This window comes from Micromesistius poutassou (genome assembly GCF_964030765.1).
Source record: "Micromesistius poutassou genome assembly, chromosome: 4".
Classification (NCBI taxonomy): Eukaryota; Metazoa; Chordata; class Actinopteri; order Gadiformes; family Gadidae; genus Micromesistius; species Micromesistius poutassou.
Genome location: NC_140274.1, coordinates 11465235 through 11481877, shown reverse-complemented (window position 1 = coordinate 11481877; position 16643 = coordinate 11465235). Strand labels below are relative to the sequence as shown.

General features: G+C 43.0%; 1 protein-coding gene across 1 annotated transcript in view; it reads right to left on the bottom strand.

Annotated features, from left to right (window-relative positions):
• The window catches only part of elna (elastin a), a 45877-nt gene that overhangs the window by 15383 nt on the left and 13851 nt on the right, over window positions 1–16643 (bottom strand). Inside the window, exons 6-25 of the mRNA XM_084466316.1 lie at window positions 9233–9358; window positions 9068–9151; window positions 8527–8568; window positions 8369–8428; window positions 7646–7681; window positions 6267–6503; window positions 6028–6114; window positions 5856–5903; window positions 5675–5737; window positions 5504–5536; window positions 5338–5415; window positions 4219–4263; window positions 3719–3808; window positions 3560–3610; window positions 2891–3055; window positions 2709–2741; window positions 2331–2471; window positions 1612–1761; window positions 1130–1291; window positions 554–730 (exon numbers count right to left, since the gene is read on the bottom strand). Of these exons, the coding sequence (XP_084322442.1) occupies window positions 554–730; window positions 1130–1291; window positions 1612–1761; window positions 2331–2471; window positions 2709–2741; window positions 2891–3055; window positions 3560–3610; window positions 3719–3808; window positions 4219–4263; window positions 5338–5415; window positions 5504–5536; window positions 5675–5737; window positions 5856–5903; window positions 6028–6114; window positions 6267–6503; window positions 7646–7681; window positions 8369–8428; window positions 8527–8568; window positions 9068–9151; window positions 9233–9358 (1908 nt within the window). The remainder of the gene's footprint in view (window positions 1–553; window positions 731–1129; window positions 1292–1611; window positions 1762–2330; window positions 2472–2708; window positions 2742–2890; window positions 3056–3559; window positions 3611–3718; window positions 3809–4218; window positions 4264–5337; window positions 5416–5503; window positions 5537–5674; window positions 5738–5855; window positions 5904–6027; window positions 6115–6266; window positions 6504–7645; window positions 7682–8368; window positions 8429–8526; window positions 8569–9067; window positions 9152–9232; window positions 9359–16643) is intronic.

Below are 16643 nucleotides of genomic sequence, written 5' to 3'. Positions count from 1 at the left end.
AATAATTGATTGATTTTAGTCGAAGTGAACAGTATATATATTCATACTGTGGTCACAGAACAACCACAAACTACTTTATCATAGATTGCTAAACCATATATTACTATACAATAGATGAATACACCATATAGTACCACACCATAGATTACTGCACAATAGATTACTATATCATAGATAACTACACCAAAGATAAGTAGATAACTGTACCATAGATAGCCGTGCCATAAATTACGACCCCATAGATACAGTAACTACACCATAGATGACCACACCATGGATCATTACACCATGGTTTACCACACCATAGATTAACACTCCATAGAGTGCCACACAATATATTACGAGACCATTGATTGCTAGACCATAGATTAGCACACCATAGATTGCTATACCATAGATTAGCACACCAAAGATAGCTATAGCATATTTAGCAGCTTTAGCTGCTAGTGAACATGCTCCTACTCCTCATGGTACACCACCAGGTACTATGACGGATGTGTCTCTCTCTGTTTATGTGTCTGTGTTTGCTTGCTTTCAGTTTGTTTTTAACCACCGTATTTAGCAGCTTTGGCAGCAGCAGGGTTGTATCCTCCAGCTGCAGGGTTGTATCCTCCTGCTCCCAGACCTGCTCCTGCTCCGCCAGCTCCAGCTCCTAGTCCTCCTGCTCCTGCTCCTAGTCCTCCTGCTCCTGCTCCGAGACCTGCACCTCCGAGACCTGCACCTCCTAGTCCTATAGTGGACGTGATACAAGTATGTCCTCTTTAAGAGCTGGGCCAGCATAGGATTACTACACCACAGATTACACATATTACTACATCATAAATTACTACACCATAGATTCAATATATTACTACATCATATATTACTACAGTATAAATGAAGATTAATACAACAGTTTACTACGAACCATAGATAAACAAACCATCAATAACCATACCATAGTAAGCTGAGTCTGATAAATAACTACACCATAGATTAGTACACCAAAGATGGCTTGCCATAAGTGGCAGCTTTAACCGCTGGTGAACATCCTCCTACTACTCATGGTGCACCACCAGGTACTGTGATGGATGTGTCTCTCTCTGTTTATGTGTCTGTGTTTGCTTGCTTTCAGTTTGTTTTTAACCACCGTATTTAGCAGCTTTGGCAGCAGCAGGGTTGTATCCTCCTGCTGCAGGGTTGTATCCTCCTGCTCCGACTCCTCTTCCACCGAGGCCTGCTCCTGGTCCTCCTGCTACTTGTCCACCTGCTCCTGGTCTCGCTCCTGCTCCAAGACCTGCTCCTCCTACTCCTATGGTGGACATGATACAGGTCCTGTTTAAGAGCTGGGCCCGCATAGGATTACTACAGCATATATAGATTACACATATTAGCATATATAGATTACACATATTACTACATCATATATCACTACACTATACATGAAGAATAATACAACATAGATTACTACAAAATAGATTATGATTACTGCACCACAGATTACAATATAATGTATTACTACACAATGGATTGCCACACCAAAGATAGCTAGACCATATGTGTCATCTTTAGGCACTGTTGAATACCCTTTATGTGTCTGTGTTTGCTTGCTTTCAGTTTGTTTTTAACCACCGTATTTAGCAGCTTTGGCAGCAGCAGGGTTGTATCCTCCTGCTGCAGGGTTGTATCCTCCTGCTCCAAGACCTGCTCCTGCTCCTCCTGCTCCTGGTCCCGCTCCTCCTGCTCCCAGTCCTCCTGCTCCGAGACCTGCTCCTCCTAGTCCTATGGTGGACGTGATACAAGAAGGTCTACAAGTAAGAGCTGGGCCAGCATAGGATTACTACACCACAAATTAAAAATACACTACATCACATATTACTACACCACAGATTGCATATATAACTAAATATATATTATTATACTAAATATGAAGATTAAAAAATCATAGATTACCACAAAATAGATTATGATTACTGTACCTCAGATTATGATTTATACAATATATATTAAAATGACTACACCATAGATTACGACATCATAGATTATTACAGCATAGATTACTAAACCATATATTACTCCATCATAGATTAAGATTACTACACCATATATTGGGACATTGTAGATTAATATACCACAAGTAAGATAATGGTACATAAGAGTATGGGGGGTCCATCACAGAGGACGAGAGAAAGCATGGTAGTTATATATATATATATAGTTATGTTCATATTAACCAATTATCATATTCATATAGATGAATATGAATTCATTAGTTAATTTTAATTAATAATTAATTAGGTCTAGGTGTTAATGTGCTGTGTTGCATTGTTTACTCGTTGAGGCCTTCTTACCATATTTAGCAGCTTTAGCCGCCGCTGAATACCCCCCAGCTCCTGGTACTCCTCCTGGGATTCCTCCAGGGACTCCACCTGGGAGGCCTGCTCCTCCAGCCACTACCCCGGCCCCCGGGACCACACCTGCGCCTGGAAGTCCTGTCAATCACGCACAGAAAAGTCATTGTAATAAAATATTTGATATCAATACAAATATGGTGTATGTTAATTTCATTGTAGTAATTTATGTTTTTAATTGCACATGGTCCCTTTCAAAACAAATCAAATCAATCAATAAAGAAAATTTGATTGCTTTGAAAAAAACAACACATTTTGAAGACAAATATTTATGTGTTGACAACTATGGATAGATGTATTTTACAATTCAGGTCTTACCGTATTTAGCTGCCTTGGCACTGGCTCCGTAACCTGTTTCAAAAACCAGATTGTTAAGCTCGATGCAGTTATTAGATGAGCTTTTCATAATGTTTCAGTGACAGAAGATACAAGACGGACATGTGAAATCCTAATTGCAAAAGTTCAACGGTTCGAACGCCCCCCATAGTATAGTGGTATACCTCCTTGCCCTGGCTGCTGTCCTGGGTACGCTTGTCCTGGGTAGGCTTGCCCTGGCTGTTGTCCTGGGTAGGCCTGTGCGGGGTAGGCCTGACCGGGGTAGACTTGTCCTGGGTAGACACCTCCAGCTCCCAGTACACCACCTGGCCCTGCACCCGCAGCCCCACCTACATACATACACAGTCTAAAATTAACTTTACACTATGTATGCTATACATACACATTATAATCGTAACTATACAAATGCTATATACATAGCATTTTATATATATATTTCACAATATTTGCGGGGGTTTTTTCTGAAAAAGGTTACCAATTAATGGGTGAAACGCATTATAAACCGAATCCCTAAATCCTACACAGTCTAATAGTAATATAGGCCTATGCTATACATACACACATTCTGATAGCTACATTCAAATGGAAAACATAGCTGAATATGAAACGTGAATATATGTACATAAAATATTGTACTTAAATATATTTTTAGGGTGGTGTTGACATTTTTAAATTTGTTTCATTTAAAAGATAAATTAAAAAGTACCTTTAACGTTTATACATTATTTTACCAAGTAAAAGTCCAATTGCAATACTTTTTTCAAGATAAACCTGTAGTGTGCAGAACAATTTTCAAAGCCTACAATGAAGAGCCTTTATAATGTAGATGTTACCGTATTTGGCAGCTTTAGCCTGGGCAGGTGAGAGACCTCCATTCCCCACTCCTGCAGACGGGGACGACAACAACATGAGACACAGAACAACAGTTGGCCTACCTCTAAATGGTATTCCACTCCTCTTCACTTCACGGATGAAAAGGACAAAACACCCACCGGTTCCGATGGGGTATCCCGGGTTGGCCCCGGCACCTCCTTGTCCACCTGGAAGACTGCCAGCGCCCCCGGTCCCGAAGCCCCCATAGCCTGAAACGTAGTGTTGGTATCACCCAGGACAGCTCTCGTCACAGATATTTCAAATCCTGCTTTTTTTTGTTCCATTCTGTAAAATTTTATGTTCATTTCTCAATTACATTATGAAAAGTATTTTTATTGACAAGGCTAAAGAGACGTTTCATCTCTCCTTACAACAGTAAAGCTACTCTAGCATGATGAAATGTACAGCACTGGGGGAGATTAAGGCATTTTAAGGCATCAGTCAGCCGAGGCTGATGTTGTCGGCTTGCTGAGTCCTCATGGCGATGTCCCCATGCCAAATCTAAAGCCTTGTTACACCCCTTGATGATGGTGATTATTGATCATTATCTATATATTTTTTTCTCCAACGCTATAACCAGAGCAAACCGGTGGAGTGTAGGTTCACACGTACTACATACCATAGGGAACTTTCCCACCAGCAGCTTTCTTTGCTCCATAGGCACCTGAAGACAGACAAAATAAACTCTGTTTGTATATGCATGGAAAAACATGCAAAGTACAAGAACAATGTAGGACCCTACGCATCACATTATCCCATATAAGGCAGAAAATAAAACTGCATATTAGACTGCAATTATGCAGTTCATTGTCAATATTTCCAACTGCAAGTTATTATCTCAAATTACAATTGAGAGAATGAACTCACTCCAGATTGATGATATAAGACCACATAATTGTATATTATTACTTGGAGCATTCAACATTCAGGGGGTGTGACCCACCTTAATGTGTGTGACCTAATGTTAAGATAGCAAGCTCATAACAGGTATTTAAGTTCAGCCTTGTTCAAATCTATCAAATATGCTGATGGGAAAATATATTGCCTTATATTGCAGAAAAATAACAGACAAAAAAAAAAAAAAAAAAAGCCAGAACCTTGGAAGCACCAGGGCCTAGAAAACATTCACAGCAGTTCTGTAATAGCTTACAAAGGAGTTTATGTTTATGTGATCATACTTATTTCCATCCATCTCAATATGGCATTTGAACAATTACAGTCTCATCAATGTCATCCAATATTTTTTAAATAAAACCAATATTGTTAACATGATACAGAAGACAGTGGTAAGAACACCACAATAATCTGCACGTTTATGTTTGACTGACATATTGTCATATCAAACGCTGAGGAGAAACAGTTTGAAGGCCAACATGGCATCCTTCCCCCTGTGACCGTCGGTTGAAATAACACAGTGTTTAACTCTGGACCTTGACGGGAACAGTCATGGCCATGTTTATCATGAAACAGCAGAAACCAAGTAGTGTTCAGTAGTGTTGTTGTAGCAGTTGCGTTGTTACCATTAACACTAATACGCCTTTTCCTCAGCAGTGATGAACCCAGTGATACACCCACCAGACACATCCTGGGGAAGGTACCCAGGTAGAAGGCCTGTACACTAGACTAGAGGGGCTAGAGCTGTAATACCAACTGCGGTTAACGGTGGCCACACAGGAGAGGCTACCTGGCTGCTACCAGAGGCCTGGCTGCTACCAGACTTGCCTTTGTCTGTTCATACCTGGCACTTTGGGTGTTTTGAGCGGATATCCATGGAACACCCCGGGTTGCATTGGTCCACCGTAGCCACGGCCTCCTGCTGTATTGGAATGAAGTAAATAACTTTAAGTGTATGACTAATACTACCAAAAGTCCTGCGTTTAATGCGTGAGTGGAGATATAGTAACCTGTGCCTGCTCCTCCCTGACCTCCACCGGGAACTATAGAGACACAAATCAAGATGAGGGTTTTGATTTGTCATCTCTTGCCTTTTTACAAGCACCCCCAGATAGCAATATATTTGATATCATGGATAAAAAAGCATAGTCACACTGCCAAGTAGTATTTTGTCTCCGTACGTGATTTAGGGTTGAGTCCAGTGCCAGTGGCTACCCCGGGGAGAACTCCAAGACCACCGAACCCTGGACGGAAACACAATGGGCCAGTCACAAAGCATAAGGAACCAAGTTCACATGCACCAGAAACTACAGGACCCAGGCACACCGATAACCAATAAATACAATAATAGATTATTCCTACCTTGTCCTGGTACGAGGCCTCCTTGGTACAGACCAGGCAGGCCCACACCTGACACCAGCCAATGAGACACAAGATATGTATTACATGATGTTTATATTACGGTGAATGAATGAGATCTGAAATTAAATTAATCTTCAGATTGATGTAGGTTTAGTTTTGTGTCTTTCCAAACCTGGCAGTTTGGCAGCTTTCTTAGCAGCAGCTGCTGCTGCAGCAGCATTGACTCCTCCAGGCAGACCCGTCTGGGGAATGACAGGCACTACCAAAAAACAGACGTGAGACACAACTGTAGGTGCAAATCCAATCCTGAGCATTGATTCAACACAGCTGTGTTCTCTCAAAGTGATCAAGGCACATTTTTCGTGTACCTACCATAACATATCAAACTGTTCATTAGCGTGTATTGCATACCTCCAGCAGGAACTACAGCTCCGGTTCCAGCACCCCCAGGCCCATATCCTGCACCCCCAGGCCCATATCCAGCACCCCCAGGCCCATATCCTGCACCGCCAGGCCCATATCCAGCACCCCCAGGCCCATATCCAGCGCCACCAGGCCCATAGCCAGCACCCCCAGGCCCATATCCAGCACCGCCAGGCCCATATCCAGCGCCGCCAGGCCCATAGCCAGCACCCCCAGGCCCATATCCTGTGTAAACCAGTGTACATTGAGTCTGGTGCAAGGGTAAAGGTGTAATACAGATATTGAGGAAAATTGTTTTAAACTATTTACGGAACGATGGTTCAGAAGGACCACAGTAGTGGCACTGCAGTGAGAACTTGTGATCCCAGTGTTAAAAAAACAAAAAACAACAACTATGGCTGACTGTGGGGCCAGCAGAGGGAGCCAGCATGGGGTAAGACATCAACCCCATATCCATCATTAAATGCTTCATTTCTCTGGCTAGGAAATAAGATGTCGGTTTCTTGCTCAATAATGCTTTACAGTCATATTAAACACACCGGCCTGTTTGTTTAACCTTCCTCTTCCATGTTGAATCTAATACTTTGCCCAAAGGGCTTCCAGTCTACTGGTTGTAAATATGTGTTCTGCAGCAATTGTTTGGCGGAAGATAGAAGAGTTTTCAGCAATGTAATGTTATTGTTTTCTCATACATCTTGTTCAGATCACTGATGTTGGAACAAAAAGCTCCTCGTTTGTCAACCAATGTCTCAGTACAGGATTTTTATTTGTGTCATATTTTGACTGTATGCTTAATCAGCCATTAAAAATAAGTTAATGTGTCCTCACACTATCCAAAGGTAATAAACCAATGTACAATTGTTTGCCAAGCACTGCTGATTATTATTGCTAATAAATTGGCAATATGGAAAATGTATGCCTTCCAAAATAATAGCAATAAAGAAAAAGAAAACATTGCAGACCCAAGAGAGAATAAGTCAATGATTTAGTGAAGAAAAGCAAGGTGGAACGTTTCAGGTGGAAATTTCCATGTTCTGTCATGTTTTTCCACACCATTGTATTGAGGTCAGTTGATTTGCCTCATTAGTTGCACATCTGGCTTGGTGCTAATTACAACCTCCAGATGTTCAAAGAAAGTTTACATTGGGAACCTGGAACACCGCTGCAAAAAACTGATCAATGAGCACCCATCCTGGAATTGACCACTTCTTTCCTAAACACAACCAAGACAGATGGGTCCTACTTTTTGCTGAATCAAAATGGTCAACATGAATGGGACCGTTGAAGGATTTGTGTAAGTATTTAGCAAATCTAAAGAAATATTTTGGAAATTAATTGAGATCTCAAGAAGATAAGGGTCAGCTTACCTCCCTTCGGTGGTTTAGGACCTTTGCCCCCTGCGCCTGTGAAGAGGACAATCAGTCAGATAAATAATACTTATTATTGACTACACTATTAATATGACTACAACTGCCAATGAGTGCTTTTACTAGTAAATATATTAAAGGTTAGTACAGAACTTTGTTACTGTTATTGGGAAGAAGGAAGATCAAGAAAATAAAGGAAAGGATTACGCTGGATCAATTTAATTTGTTTACTAAAATCCATAATTCTGTAATTTCTGCTCTGTTTCCATTTAAGTTACATTTCCATGTCATCATTTAGCAACTTGCATTTAGAGCTTTGATTCAAATGGACTCACATGTGAAGCTGAGCAAAATAAACCATACAAACAATAGTGGATTGAGTACAGAGTGCGCGAGTAAAGAGTGTCTATGGGAGAGTTCAGAGAGGCTACTGGAGAGTGCAAAGAGGCTATAGGAGATTAAAGAGTGGCTATAGGATAGTGCAGAGTGGCTATAGAGGAGTATAGAGTGGCTACTGGAGAGTGCAGAGAGGCTATAGGAGATTAAAGAGTGGCTATAGGAGTGGGCAGAGTGGCTACTGGAGACACTATCTCTGAGAGAGGCTATCTCTAAGCATCAACGCTGCATTCCTGGATTGAAAAGAACTGATCAATCCATGAATACAGCCACACACCCATTGGGGACACCGACTGTAGAAGGTGCAGTCTTGAATGTTTACGTTACCTAGGCCTGGCTGCAGACCAGCTCCTCCCAACCCGGCTCCTGGCAAGACTCCCCCGTAGCCTAGAGAGACACAGTGGTGGAGACGGAGGTGGCGTCAAAGACACAGCGGGTGATGCATTAGTTATTGATCAGAGTGTCGACCTGTGTTGTATTTAAACCTGGGTATAGTCCACCTAGACGCACGCCTTGTGCTCCGTAGCCTGAGGGAGAAATGGTAATGAGACCCAGGTGGCCAGGTTTGAATTGGACATTTTGTCTGTGTAATAACCCCAATTTATGACTTAGTGTGGGAGGCGGATTTTCGCTGCAGGCCCACGAGTCAAGCTGCCAAACAGCCGAGTATTGCATTAGAAGCCCTATCAGCCATCACTGGTGCTGAGTAGCTGGTGCTTGGTCTCCATAGTGTGGAGTAGCTGTTCAGTAAGCTAGAAACATTGCCATCAAGTCAGGGGGGCAGGGTGAGAAAATGTTCCCTGGTGATGGATGTGTGTGTGGATTTGGCAAAACACACATTAACACTCTGCACAAGGCTTCTTCCAAATGGAGAAATTGTGGGACCACTCAGTTGTCAAAAGTCCAAAAAGAAAACTATACAGGATTAGAGGATTGTATCAGCGTTGATGTTTCATCAAACTCTCATTACGGGTTCAGGCAATACTGATGTGACAGGAGAAAGCTACTATATAATAAGGCTAATACCTGGTTTAGGACCCTTCTGCCCCGCTCCACCAGGGAAAAAGCCACCTGCTCCACCCTGGTGCCCTCCATATCCACCATAGCCACCTGGAGAGGAGATACAAGGAGCCAGGCTGAGTGAAGGACAACACTGCTTTTGAATAGGCAATTACCCACTCTACCACATACCTCCTGCTCCGACTCCACCAGCCCCAAGACCTCCGGCCCCTTGACCTCCAGCCCCTAGACCACCAGCACCTAGACCACCAGCACCTAGACCACCAGCACCTAGACCAGCCCCGAGATTCCCATAGCCTAAGAAGACATGGAGAAAAGTGGAGATAGAGCTAAATGTACAGGGAGGGGAAAAATGAATAATGCTTATGGTTGCAGTGAGAGAGAACTAACTGTATTTTAGTATTCAACCTGATTTAAAACTTCCCTTTGCCTGTAGATGCTGCATATTCTGACGAATCACTGCTAAATACTTTTTTGCAGACTGTACTTTAAGTTAAACCTGCAAGATTTCCTTGGCTCCTCATGAAAATGTATTTTTCAAGAGAGCCTTGGCCAAACGTAGCATAAGACAAGCAAACGTGGTTACATTCCAGACCCGCACTTTCTCTCAAGGATGTTCCAGTCCGTCTGCCTGCCTGCCTGTCTACAAACACCAGAGGGAGCAATTTTGTTTTTTGCACACTGGAGGCGAAAACTAGTTTAAAATGCTTGCAGCAGCAACATAGGAGCAACTCTGGAGATTCTTCAGAGTGGCCATGGGAGGAAAATCATCTCCTTCCCAAATGGCTGCTATGCATGAATAGTGTTCTATCCCAGCATGGACTTTGTACACTGACACAAACTGAGAGATGCTGGAAAGAGAAGGATGGAAAGGAAAATAATACAGAAAAAGTGATCCTCTAATATACACTGAAAACCAAGAGATGCTGCAAAATGACACCATGGGACCAGACCTCACGACATGGTTTTGAGGACATTGAATAATGTTTCTAAGCTGGAAAACGTAATTTGTGCCTCAATCTAGTGTGTGTTTTAAGTCAACTTAACTATTGGCAGTGTGCACTTGGACACAAGTGGACACAAGAACCTTCAACTTCTTCAGTTATGCACAATTATATGGATAAACTGTGCCAAGGGACTTGAGAAGTCATGTTTATATGGAGAAAAAGATCTGTGATATAATCGTATGTGTACAATCTTCATACAAAAAAATCTCTACTTAAAACCCTCTCTAAAAGGGCTGATGCTATACTGCTATAAAGGGATATAAACTGTGGTTCTGTCAGTACTTTTACTATGGAGCAAACCAACAGATGGATGGTAAAAAATTGGTCCAATTGTTGACTGATGATCTGCCTATTCAGCCATTCACTGCAAAATTGCTTAGGCAAAATTGCACCCTTACATAGAGCGAGAGAGAGAGAGAGAGAGAGAGAGAGAGAGAGAGAGAGAGAGAGAGAAAGAGAGAGAAGGGACAGACAAACAGACACATGGAAGTGTGCTGGTTCAAAACCCAGTCAAAACAAATGTACTGCTGACCTTGCCTGGTGCTTGGCACACCCACAGTGCACTGCTCAGTGCAACATGAGCTCAATCTAAACTAGATGACCTAACAATAATCCATCTCCATCAACATCTCCTGCTTGACTCTCCTTGAGTGCTTAAACATCCCCAGACTCACCACGAGGTAAGACAAGACTTAAGCAAATGGATCCAAGGTTCTGTTGGATTTCAGCTTCTCTGGCTTAAGACATAAGGAATCCCCCTAAATTGTCAAGTGCTGCAAAAACCGCAGAAGTAGATGCATCTAAAGTTATAGAACAAGCATTGGGGGAGAAAGCAAGTATTATCTTACAAAGAGACTGTTGTATAATAAAGTAATGTCTTAATGAGGGAATTTGGCAGCTGTTGCTTGGGAGATAAATACGAGCCAGACCAACATGTGTCTGAGTCTCTGTCTAAGAGAGAGAGAGAATGAGGGAGGGAGAGATGGAGAGAGCGAGCTAGAGACAGAAGGAGAGCATGAAATGAACGTGAACACACTGAGAAGATGTTCAGGCCTTGTGGCCTGTGGTCACATATGCATCTTATATTGAATATATGGTCCGAGGCCCTGAAAAATGCATCTCAGCGTTCAGTCGTCATTCGACATGGCAGGTGACTGATTGTAATGGTGATAAGAGTGGGGCTACATAACGAACCACACTGAAAACATGTTCGGGTTTGGGCACAAACTGACATAGTAGGTTAAAACGTCTTGACAGACAAAAGGAGACACAACGCAGGCAAACAGTTGCTCCCTGTGTGCGTGCACGATGCCGTGTTTGTGTATGTGTGTGTGTGTGTATGTGGAGGACAGTACAAGCAAAACATTCAAAACAAGCGAATCACTTCATTGTTCGTGGAAAGCGAAGCCAATTTAATTAACATATTGTAAGCAATGCTTCTTTAAGGCTCCAAGCAAAAGGAGAATTTGGCCAGAATATCTTTTGGCCGTTTAACTTGCTTGATATTGTTCGATTGATTTTACTATAGGGATATGGATGGTCTGTTTCTGATCTGTTTACACCAAGCTGCCCCAACAAGCCGGCTTTTGTTTCCCTGCCGTTATTACAGTACGTCACACAAACAGGGCTCACACATAGGTCTTTGGAAGTCCTCCCTTGTTTTGTTTGTTGTAATCAAAGGCTTACACCAAGGAAACCCTGCACCCTGACCGTCACAACAGATGAGGGATTAATCTTGTTGCTAGTCCTAGTAATAAGTGGAACTGTTCATTTCTGACACCATGCAGAACATTTTCCAGACCTGGGCTTTTTACTTGATGACCCAGGCCACAAAGAGCCACCAGAGGAAGTCCTGGAGGAGGGGTGAACCAGCAGCTTGTGTCCTTGGAGGTGGAACCATGCATAACGTGTTGTTAATGAGATACAAGGGACGGAAACCCGAAGACACAGCGCAGAAAGAGCTTGGACACCGGGGTAATTGGGAAGAAAAACAGCATGTTGCTCGCTTGCATCATACTTTCCCTGCAGCTCAGGTCCCAAAAAAAGAAACGAAATGAGTGAATAAAAATATTTTACCATTCACAAGTCACCGCTTGATTTCACGTCCGTGCAGTGACAAATGCACGTGAAGGTTGACAAGTGAGTAGTAGTAGTGTGCGGGCGTGGAAATAATGGAGGAATGAACACAACCGTGGCCTTTTAATTGTGGTGAAAGTGATGTCAGCTAAAGGTTTTGCACACACAAAGGAGCAAGTCTTTGCTAAGAGCCGTGACACTGAGATGAAGGCCTGATTGGAGCAACGTAGGGTCTACGGTGCCCGCTGCCCAGCAGCGTTGGTGTTACTACTGAAGCACGACGTTGGGGCTGAGATGGGCCAGATATGGCTGTGGTTGTTTCAGTGGACATGTTCACAAACCCATGTCCAACACAAGTGGTGGACGTGGGCCAGTGTGAACGAAAGGGATCTGGTTTCAATATCATCCCTGAAACATCTTGCCTGCTCTCCTCAGGGTTAAGTAAGGTAATCCTCTGTTTCTAAACCAGAGGAATATAAGAACATTAATCAAAGCAGAGTTTTCAATGTTGCATTCCTTCGTTTATTTATGGTTCTCCCATACCTCCACTTCTTTCTTTCCCTCTCTTTCTCCCTCTGTTTCTTTCTGCCTTATTTTCAGACGTTAGTGAGGCTGTTTAACACAGGAGGTGTGATCTCCTTCCCAACTTTTCTCTCTCTCTCTCTCTCTCTCTCTCTCTCTCTCTCTCTCTCCTGCCATTTTTCGTATTACCTGTGAAGCAACTGGTATTGGTGTGGAGTTTAATTTAAGATACAAAGGAGTTATATTGCAGGTATCCACCATAACCAACAGCAAACTGGTGGAAAGCAGACCTTAAAGCTGAAAAAGCTGAATGTCCAGGAGTATTTTTGCCTTAAATAAATGGCCATTTTTTTAAAATCCAAAACATCTGTGAGTTCATTTTTAGAATGGATGGTCTCATCTTCCTAACCCTCTTGTTAACAGCATCTGACCACTGAAGTTGATTAAGTTGAGGTAATTATATAAAGCAACGCAATGGTGTGTGTGTGTGTGTGTGTGTGTGTGTGTGTGTGTGTGTGTGTGTGTGTGTGTGAGTGTGTTTGTGTGTGGTAGGTCAGAGGGTTGATCAGCTCTCCGAAATCACAGATGACCAAAGAGGTCCACACAACCGTCTGATCAGAGTATGAGAGGGTGAGAGTTCAGTGTTGCAGTAGGAGGCCTTTAGGTTGAAGGAAATGCTGTGATGATGGTTCAGTGCGGATTCCACATGAACAAAGAAAAAACAAAAACCTTGGTTGAAAACCGTAGAAAAACGGGTTTGTGATCAATTGTGAGTTGAAAAGATTACTCTGGCCACGGTGGTCCCACAGTTCACATAATTCACTGTAACGACCAGGCCTGTCGTCATTATGTCCATTCACTGACATGACACCAGATTTTTATCAGTACCAAATCATCCCACGGGGCGCTGAACCTCCCATCGCTGGATGAGTGACATTTGTGTGAGGTTACACAAGGCAAGTTGGATGAAAGCAAAACGAGATGCCGCACTGATTCAAGATCGCGTGAGACAGTGGGACGTACACAATTTCCACCACTTTGCCTCCCCTCTTCCAGGCCACCACACCCATGACCTCCCCAGCTTCTTGTCACTTCCAGGTCCTGCGTGCTGTCAGTCACCGGCACGAGGCTATGAAAAGCAGATCTAGGAGCATGTTGGAGTAATTAAGAATTCACAAACTCAGAGCGATGCATACAAACTCTCCCTCTCTCTCTCTTTTCCTGGACGGTATCAGACAGCCAAGAATTGTTTTCACTTTTTCTGTTTCCCCTTTTTCTTTTTCCATGGAGTCGTCGGCATTACTCAATGATGTGTCCCAAAGCTTTCAGCCCATTTATTGTACCAGAGGACTCCAGGTTCGAACCTGTCAGCTCTACTTTAGACATGAAGCATTAGATTTGGTTTTCCTCACAGTGTTTTTGTCTGTCTTCTCTTTCTGGACTAGGTCATCACGGCCATCCATCTTACAGCATAGGAAGTGAGTTGTGAAACCCCACATGGTTGATCAACACATGGTTGCACCCACGTCAATTCACTGAGGGGGGGTGGCGTATGTTTCTCAGAAACAGCACCAACTTATATATTTGAACAAGCATTACGTGTAATACATTACACTTATGTTGGATGGCGCGAGCTCAGGCTACCCGGTCCGGTGATGTCTGTCTGTCTCTTCCTTGTATGACCTCCCCCAGTCCTTTTACCCTGCAGCCCACTCCATCCACCCCAACAGGCCTTGATTCACATACAGTACATCTGGGCAAGGTGACCTTACTGCAGGGTTCCAGTGAGTCCTGGCCAAATCTATGCCTTGCTGTGTCGTGACATAAACATTGATGTCATTGCACACGGCAAAGAGATACGTAATCAGGCAGGAGCAAGCAGGACGAACAGGACCACACAGTTCTCATTATGTCTTTTATGCTGGACCACGAAGACGCTGTGCTGGCCTTTACTATTTTTTAAGCCACTTTTAATGAAGTTCAACGGTTGCCAACTCAGAGCTCCAACAAGTTTGTCAACAGTGCCTCCTTAGTTTTGCACGCACATAGCGTGCAAAGCAGAGATGAGGGCACACACAAAACACAACCATTCACAAACAATAAAAATGTAGGATAAGGGATCCCTGAAACTTAACTGACAATCTCTCATAACACGATTCCATGGAAATCATCACCTTGTTCTGTCAACCACGTTTTATGTGCACAGAATTAGAAAGGTCAGCAGAGCCTAACAGCATTCAGTAGAAGAAGCCAATGACGGTATGTAGAGTTGGCCAACCATGTTACCTCTAGCAGATGGTTCACACATGCCTCCACACTGCATATCCATCGCATTCTTTCTTGACTTGTCAGGGTTGCAATAGACAGGTCGGCTCACTTCCGAATTGGCCCGTCAACATGCAGCAAGGGTTCACTGAGTAAGCCCTAAAAGCATTTTCTGAGTTCCTTAATGATTGTGGTGCAGTAAATCAGATGGCACAGCTATCTGAAGCCTCTTAACATAACACATGGATGCCAACCTCATGGTTAGAAATAAGCAAGGCTTGGTGTTTTGGTAGTTAATTAAATATACATTAAACAAGGGCATTACTACCAGTGTATTTAAAAAGTAATCCCACAGACCTGATGGCCTTTCAACCCCAAATATCCAGATTTTCTTCCTGGCATTACCATTGATAGATTTGAGTTTAACAACTTCAACCTCCCAATGTGGGATTGGCTGTGCCTTTCCATACAGCTGCACAACGGTACCGTAATGTAGCAGTTTCTGCAGATGACAGACTACAAACGTAATTATCTACTGTAAATATAGACGAAGAAAGAAGCCTCTTTTGAACAAGCAGGCCTTTTGGATTCAGCTTGATTCAGCCACTTGGGACTGGTTTCCAGCCTCCTGTGATACCATGATTTTTCTTAATGAAAGCTTTGGGAAATCAGAGCAGCGTCATTTCTAAACAACACAGGGTGTGCTGCTGCCAGATGGACGGATGAATGCACCACGCTCCAACCCCCCTGGCTGACCGCAGAGTGGTACTGCCCCCCGCAGAGACATCGGGAAAAACATTGGAAAGAAAAACAGACATTGGCGGGAAAGCTGGTCACCAGAAAAAAAGAAAATGAAAAAAAAGACTTACAGAGGCAGTATGTGTGTTATGTTGTGTTTGACTAATTCTGGTGAATTCTGAAGTTAGGTTAAAGACAACAAAGAAGGAAATCAAAACCCTGGGGTTTCATTGGATCAGTGGATGACAGTTAATGACTGTTGACTCGCTTTTCTTGACCTAAATTATCATCATGAACCACGTCATTGGCGATGCTAAACGGCGCGTGTTCGTTTATTGCACTGCTGGCGTTTTTGTCCGAGGTTTTTACTCAGAGACTCTTGGCAAAGTCAAAAAAGGAAGAGAGAATATCAAGGTTAAGTCAAAATAGATTTGCTGCAATGTATATACTCAAAGATTAAAGATTGAGATCTTTGTGTATATGAGTGTAAATATGACGGTAAATCAGTTTGCTTGTAGTGTCAATAACATAGGCTCCAAGTCACAAATGCACAATGGACGTTAAATATTTTCATACACATATACAGTGTATGTGCACTGTCCCACAAATGCACAGGCCTTCTAGGCCATGACGGCTCTGATGACAGGTCTGAGCGGCGATAATGCAGAGCATATGTGCACCAAAAGACTGTTAATGCAAGTACTCGCTGTACACCTGCATCTGCCCCTTTCTCCCCCTCAAATCCTCGTGTCATTCCTCTATTCTGCTCTGCTTCTACCCCCTCAGTTACCCAATACCCCACTATGTGTTTGCAGTACATGTGCGTGTGAGTGTGTGTGTGTGTGTGTGTGTGTGTGTGTGTGTGTGTGTGTGTGTTGGATCTAGTGAAGGATGGATTGTCTCCCTTCTATCTACTCTCCTTCCTCTTTAACATCTCATTTAACTTTGGCACTTTCGTGTACCTTGTTTCCATT